Source organism: Procambarus clarkii, chromosome 22 (genome assembly GCF_040958095.1).
Source record: "Procambarus clarkii isolate CNS0578487 chromosome 22, FALCON_Pclarkii_2.0, whole genome shotgun sequence".
Taxonomy (NCBI): Eukaryota; Metazoa; Arthropoda; class Malacostraca; order Decapoda; family Cambaridae; genus Procambarus; species Procambarus clarkii.
The window spans coordinates 34,049,524-34,056,958 of NC_091171.1; the positions used below are offsets into that span (position 1 = coordinate 34,049,524).

At 45.6% G+C, this 7,435-nt stretch overlaps 2 protein-coding genes across 2 annotated transcripts; both read right to left on the reverse strand.

Moving 5' to 3' along the window:
• Window positions 1–4,142: 4,142 nt before the first annotated feature.
• LOC138367501 (zinc finger protein 271-like) lies at window positions 4,143–4,805 on the reverse strand. Its single transcript, XM_069329175.1, has one exon. It carries the CDS (start codon window positions 4,803–4,805, stop codon window positions 4,143–4,145), a length of 663 nt encoding a protein of 220 aa, XP_069185276.1.
• An 18-nt stretch (window positions 4,806–4,823) lies between these two features.
• LOC123761034 (zinc finger protein 271-like) lies at window positions 4,824–5,729 on the reverse strand. The gene has a single exon (XM_045746885.2). The coding sequence runs from the start codon at window positions 5,727–5,729 to the stop codon at window positions 4,824–4,826; it is 906 nt and encodes a 301-aa protein (XP_045602841.2).
• Between the last annotated feature and the right edge of the window lie 1,706 nt (window positions 5,730–7,435).

Below are 7,435 nucleotides of genomic sequence, written 5' to 3' on the forward strand. Positions count from 1 at the left end.
CTTAGGACCATGGTCTGTCCTGGACCCTTCGGACCATGGTCTGTCCTGGACCCTTGGAACCATGGTCCGTCCTGGACCCTTAGGACCATGGTCCGTCCTGGACCCTTAGGACCATGGTCCGTCCTGGACCCTTAGGACCATGGTCCGTCCTGGACCCTTAGGACCATGGTCCGTCCTGGACCCTTAGCACCATGGTCCGTCCTGGACCCTTAGGACCATGGTCTGTCCTGGACCCTTCGGACCATGGTCTGTCCTGGACCCTTGGAACCATGGTCCGTCCTGGACCCTTAGGACCATGGTCCGTCCTGGACCCTTAGGACCATGGTCCGTCCTGGACCCTTAGGACCATGGTCCGTCCTGGACCCTTAGGACCATGGTCCATCCTGGACCCTTAGGACCATGGTCCGTCCTGGACCCTTAGGACCATGGTCTGTCCTGGACCCTTAGGACCATGGTCCGTCCTGGACCCTTAGGACCGTGGTCCGTCCTGGACCCTTAGGACCATGGTCTGTCCTGGACCCTTAGGACCATGGTCCGTCCTGGACCCTTAGGACCATGGTCCGTCCTGGACCCTTAGGACCGTGGTCCGTCCTGGAGTCTTATCACCATGGTCCGTCATAGTCTTATCACCATGGTCCGTCATAGAGTCTTATCACCATGGTCAGTCATAGAGTCTTATCACAATGGTCCGTCCTAGACCCTTAGCAAGTAATAGGAAAATCTGAATAAAAGAAACAGCAGAAGGCCTATTGGTCCATACAAGGCCCTGCTTACAACCACCCACACTCGTACTTGTGCCTAACCTACGCTTGAAACAATTGAGCGATCTTAAGCAGAGAGCAAGTCACTATAACCTGACAGCTCTGTGTCACCATGGTCCGTCCTGGACCCTTAGGACCATGGTCCGTCCTGGACCCTTAGGACCATGGTCCGTCCTGCACCCTTAGGACCATGGTCCGTCCTGGACCCTTAGGACCATGGTCCGTCCTGGACCCTTAGGACCATGGTCCGTCCTGGACCCTTAGGACCATGGTCCGTCCTGGACCCTTAGGACCATGGTCCGTCTTGGACCCTTAGGACCATGGTCCGTCCTAGACCCTTAGGACCATGGTCCGTCCTGGACCCTTAGGACCATGGTCCGTCCTGGACTCTTAGGACCATGGTCCGTCCTGGACCCTTAGGACCATGGTCCGTCCTGGACCCTTGGGACCATGGTCCGTCCTAGACCCTTAGGACCATGGTCCGTCCTGGACCCTTAGGACCATGGTCCGTCCTAGACCCTTAGGACCATGGTCCGTCCTGGACCCTTGGGACCATGGTCCGTCCTAGACCCTTAGGACCATGGTCCGTCCTGGACCCTTAGCACCATGGTCCGTCCTGGACCCTTAGGACCATGGTCTGTCCTGGACCCTTCGGACCATGGTCTGTCCTGGACCCTTAGGACCATGGTCCGTCCTGGACCCTTAGGACCATGGTCCGTCCTAGACCCTTAGGACCATGGTCCGTCCTGGACCCTTGGGACCATGGTCCGTCCTAGACCCTTAGGACCATGGTCCGTCCTGGACCCTTAGCACCATGGTCCGTCCTGGACCCTTAGGACCATGGTCTGTCCTGGACCCTTAGGACCATGGTCTGTCCTGGACCCTTGGAACCATGGTCCGTCCTGGACCCTTAGGACCATGGTCCGTCCTGGACCCTTAGGACCATGGTCCGTCCTGGACCCTTAGGACCATGGTCCGTCCTGGACCCTTAGGACCATGGTCCATCCTGGACCCTTAGGACCATGGTCCGTCCTGGACCCTTAGGACCATGGTCTGTCCTGGACCCTTAGGACCATGGTCCGTCCTGGACCCTTAGGACCGTGGTCCGTCCTGGACCCTTAGGACCATGGTCTGTCCTGGACCCTTAGGACCATGGTCCGTCCTGGACCCTTAGGACCATGGTCCGTCCTGGACCCTTAGGACCGTGGTCCGTCCTGGAGTCTTATCACCATGGTCCGTCATAGTCTTATCACCATGGTCCGTCATAGAGTCTTATCACCATGGTCAGTCATAGAGTCTTATCACAATGGTCCGTCCTAGACCCTTAGCAAGTAATAGGAAAATCTGAATAAAAGAAACAGCAGAAGGCCTATTGGTCCATACAAGGCCCTGCTTACAACCACCCACACTCGTACTTGTGCCTAACCTACGCTTGAAACAATTGAGCGATCCCCCCCCCCCCCCCACTCTCCCCCCCCCCTTCCCCCTTCAATTCTATTATGCTACCAGAGAAGTTGTTCCATAAATCTAAAACTTGTTTCCAAACCCGTATTTACCCAGGTCTTTCGTGAATCAGAACTTGTTCAATTCATGGCGCAACGGTTGCGACTTACTCTGAGGTTCGAACGAACTGAAACGTCGTCGCTATCTTTGGGGGTTATTAAAGTCGTCTTTATTTGCTTCTAAAACTCAGAATTCATTGAGGTTGCCTTGGCTTACAGAGACACAAACTGCCTCTCACTGCACACACGCCTCCGCCTCCATTCACAGTCAAGGAGATAATAGATTACTGCCCCTCTGCCACCGGTCAATAGATACTCAGAAAGTCCATTATCCCACTCATTACCATTGTTCACAGCACCCTATTGTCTGCCTCAAGGGGGGGAGGGTGGGTGGTGGGGGAAAAGGGGGGACCACCCCGACCCTCTTTGCTGTTATTGGCTTCAATGAGGACTGAGAGACGAGACAGGCCTCACTTGAGGGTATTTGCTGTAAATGAGTTTTGGAATATTGATGTATCGTGTGTTATATTTGTGTGTGTGTATATGTTGTACCTAGTAGCCAGAACGTCATACTCGGCCTACTATGCAAGGCCCGATTTGCCTAATAAGCCAAGTTTTCTTGAATTTATATATTTTTCTTATGAAATGATAAATCTGGCTATTTCATTATGTATAAGTTAATTTGTTTAAATTTGAGTTAAAACTAACGTAGATATATGACCGAACCTAACCAACCCTACCTAACCTAACCTAACCTATCTTAACCTAACCTAAACTAACACAACTAAGTCAATGGTTTATGTTCTTATTATAATATAATATTAATATTTCAAATAAACTAATTGGAAACAATTTATTGAATATATAGAATATCACTCGGCTTATTGGGCTAATCGAGCCTTGCATAGCAGGCCGAGAAGTGCATTCTGGCTTCTAGGTATATTATATATATATATATATATATATATATATATATATATATATATATATATATATATATATATATATATATACAACTTTAGAACACTTTCCCACCAGGAGACTCGAACCCTAGCCAGCACAGAAGCCTTCCAGCAACTGGCATAACAGGTACGCCTTAACCCTCTCATATATATATATATATATATATATGTCGTACCTAGTAGCCAGAACTCACTTTTTGGCCTACTATTCAAGGCCCGATTTGCCTAATAAGCCAAGTTTTCCTGAATTAATATATTTTTTCTAATTTTTTTCTTATGAAATGATAAAGCTACCCATTTCATTATGTATGAGGTCAATTTTTTTTTATTGGAGTTAAAATTAACGTAGATATATGACCGAACCTAACCAACCCTACCTAACCTAACCTAACCTATCTTTATAGGTTAGGTTAGGTTAGGTAGCCGGAAAAGTTAGGTTAGGTTAGGTTAGGTAGGTTAGGTAGTCGAAAAAGCATTAATTCATGAAAACTTGGCTTATTAGGCAAATCGGGCCTTGCATAGTAGGCTGAGAAGTGCGTTCTGGCTACTAGGTACGACATATATATATATATATATATATATATATATATATATATATATATATATATATATATATATATATATATATATATATATAATATACCTGGCTGGTGTTTGTTGCATGGGGGATATATAGTATTTTGTTTACATAATTGTGGAACATTTAAAGGTATTTGGTATATATGGTTTTAGGAAAATTTGATTGGCAAGATAAAATATTTTGATATATACTTGGGTGGCGTTTGACGTATAGGATATATATATATATATATATATATATATATATATATATATATATATATATATATATATATATATAGTCTCTCTTTGGTCTAAACGGAGCAACAATTAACGTTGGTTAATTGTTGCAAGAAAATCTATATTTTGCAGGAAAACTGGAAATGTTTCTGTGCATGACAAGCATGATTGATGGCTTCTGTGAACACAGGCATGATTGATGGCTTCTGTGAACACAGGCATGATTGATGGCTTCTGTGAACACAGGCATGATTGATGGCTTCTGTGAACACAAGCATGATTGATGGCTTCTGTGAACACAAGCATGATTGATGGCTTCTGTGAACACAAGCATGATTGATGGCTTCTGTGAACACAAGCATGATTGATGGCTTCTGTGAACACAAGCATGATTGATGGCTTCTGTGAACACAAGCATGATTGATGGCTTCTGTGAACACAGGCATGATTGATGGCTTCTGTGAACACAAGCATGATTGATGGCTTCTGTGAACACAAGCATGATTGATGACTTCTGTGAACACAAGCATGATTGATGGCTTCTGTGAACACAAGCATGATTGATGGCTTCTGTGAACACAAGCATGATTGATGGCTTCTGTGAACACAAGCATGATTGATGGCTTCTGTGAACACAAGCATGATTGATGGCTTCTGTGAACACAAGCATGATTGATGGCTTCTGTGAACACAAGCATGATTGATGGCTTCTGTGAACACAGGCATGATTGATGACTTCTGTGAACACGAGCATGATTGATGGCTTCTGTGAACACAGGCATGATTGATGGCTTCTGTAATCACAAGCATGATTGATGGCTTCTGTGATCACAAGCATGATTGATGGCTTCTGTGAACACAAGCATGATTGATGGCTTCTGTGAACACAAGCATGATTGATGGCTTCTGTGAACACAAGCATGATTGATGGCTTCTGTGAACACAAGCATGATTGATGGCTTCTGTGAACACAAGCATGATTGATGGCTTCTGTGAACACAGGCATGATTGATGACTTCTGTGAACACGAGCATGATTGATGGCTTCTGTGAACACAGGCATGATTGATGGCTTCTGTGAACACAAGCATGATTGATGGCTTCTGTGAACACAAGCATGATTGATGGCTTCTGTGAACACAAGCATGATTGATGGCTTCTGTGAACACAGGCATGATTGATGGCTTCTGTGAACACAGGCATGATTGATGGCTTCTGTGAACACAAGCATGATTGATGGCTTCTGTGAACACAAGCATGATTGATGGCTTCTGTGAACACAAGCATGATTGATGGCTTCTGTGAACACAAGCATGATTGATGGCTTCTGTGAACACAAGCATGATTGATGGCTTCTGTGAACACAAGCATGATTGATGGCTTCTGTGAACACAAGCATGATTGATGGCTTCTGTGAACACAAGCATGATTGATGGCTTCTGTGAACACAAGCATGATTGATGGCTTCTGTGAACACAAGCATGATTGATGGCTTCTGTGAACACAAGCATGATTGATGGCTTCTGTGAACACAAGCATGATTGATGGCTTCTGTGAACACAAGCATGATTGATGGCTTCTGTGAACACAAGCATGATTGATGGCTTCTGTGAACACAGGCATGATTGATGGCTTCTGTGAACACAGGCATGATTGATGACTTCTGTGAACACAAGCATGATTGATGACTTCTGTGAACACAGGCATGATTGATGACTTCGGTTACTCAACCTGTTCTCTCCATCTGCCACTCCTTAATAAATACAAAGTGTTATGCCTAACCAGAAACGTAAAAAATACAACTGTTCTGCCTATTCAGACACGCAGTAACCCAAGCAACCCACCTAACCTGTCGAGGCCGATACACGTAGAACGTCAATATCTCGGTGCTTTAATTTATTTTTCTATTATATATCATTTTTAACCGATTGGTTATACCGTTAAAAAAAATGCGATGCGTCTCGTACGGGGAATATCAGCTGAGCCGAGGAAGTCGTCCCTACTGGACTTGACCTTACTTCAAGTCCAGGCGAGAAGGCCTACCTTAACCATCCCAAGTCCAGGCAAGGAGACCTAACTGAAGTGTCCCAAGTCCCCCCCCCCCCCAAAAGAAAAAAAAAGAAATAATTAATTACTGAATTAATAAACTAATAATTGATTACTGAACGCAGGCAGCTGTCAGCATAGAGCGGCATCACCAAAATATAATTAATTTTCTTTTAATTCCATTAAGATACATCCTAAAATATCGGCATTTTAATTAGTAACAACAATTCAAAGACAATTGTTTAAAATAAGAATAACGCGACTCGTTTGCAATGATGTAACACGCAGTGAAACAAGAGAGAGAGAGAGACGGGGGCGGAAGAACAGACGCAAAGACAGGGACGGAGACGAACGAAGACAGGGACGAAGACAGGGACGAAGACAGGGACGGAGACAGAGCAAGAGAGAGACAGACAGACAGCTATACACCCACATCAAAAGACTAGACCGAAAGACGGATAAATAATAGGTAGAAAATCTAAACAAGGAGACAGAAAAAGACAGCGAGAAAAGACAGAGAGAGAACTTAAACCCAATGAATCTGACGGTTCTATTCACATGAAAAATTAAAAAAAAAATATTACGGCATCCGAGTGAAGTTGTGCATTGTTTGGACGGGAACAAGACAGGGCTATAAGCTTTCCGGTCACAAAGTTCATTCTTCCCAGTCTTAACGTTCATTCTTCGCCCGTAGAGACACAATAATAGTGGCGGCACTCCTGTCATATTGAGTTACCGACAGAAACCTGGAATGATTTTTGGACTGAGGACCTGGACGGGGCCGGGCTGTGAGGGGCAAGAGGTAAAGGGAAAACAAGAATTAGGTCGAATCTTCGCCCCCACATTGTTCTCGCCCAAGAGGCTCCATCGTGCTCATGTTCCTGTGGTTCGAGTCCAGCAGCGGGTCGTCCAGGGGCGAGGAAGTTAACTCTTTTAAACAACGTTGTTCTGCTGCACCTTTGTGCCCTTAGCCCAACTACTGACCTTCCCCTCCTCCTCCCCCCCCCCCCTGACCTTTCGGGTGTCAACCAACTACGCAGACCACTCCACTACAGGACCCCAGCGAAACGATAATGTTTAATAACTCTAATACACAGAAGACCTACGATAACAAGAACAGGTGATCTTGGCTATATGGAAGGGCTACGAGAACGGGATGTAGGAACGGTGCCCAACCACAGTAACCATCGGGGATTGAGCGCCGACCTTGCAAGAATCGCTAGGGAAGGGTACCCAACTACTAGGACACTGGGGGATCGAACGCCAGCCAGCAAGAAGTCGCCATATTGACCACTCCAAGTGGAATAGACAGGAATGAGGTAATTATCTATACCACTGATATTAAGTAAAAATAATTTACATGGGGA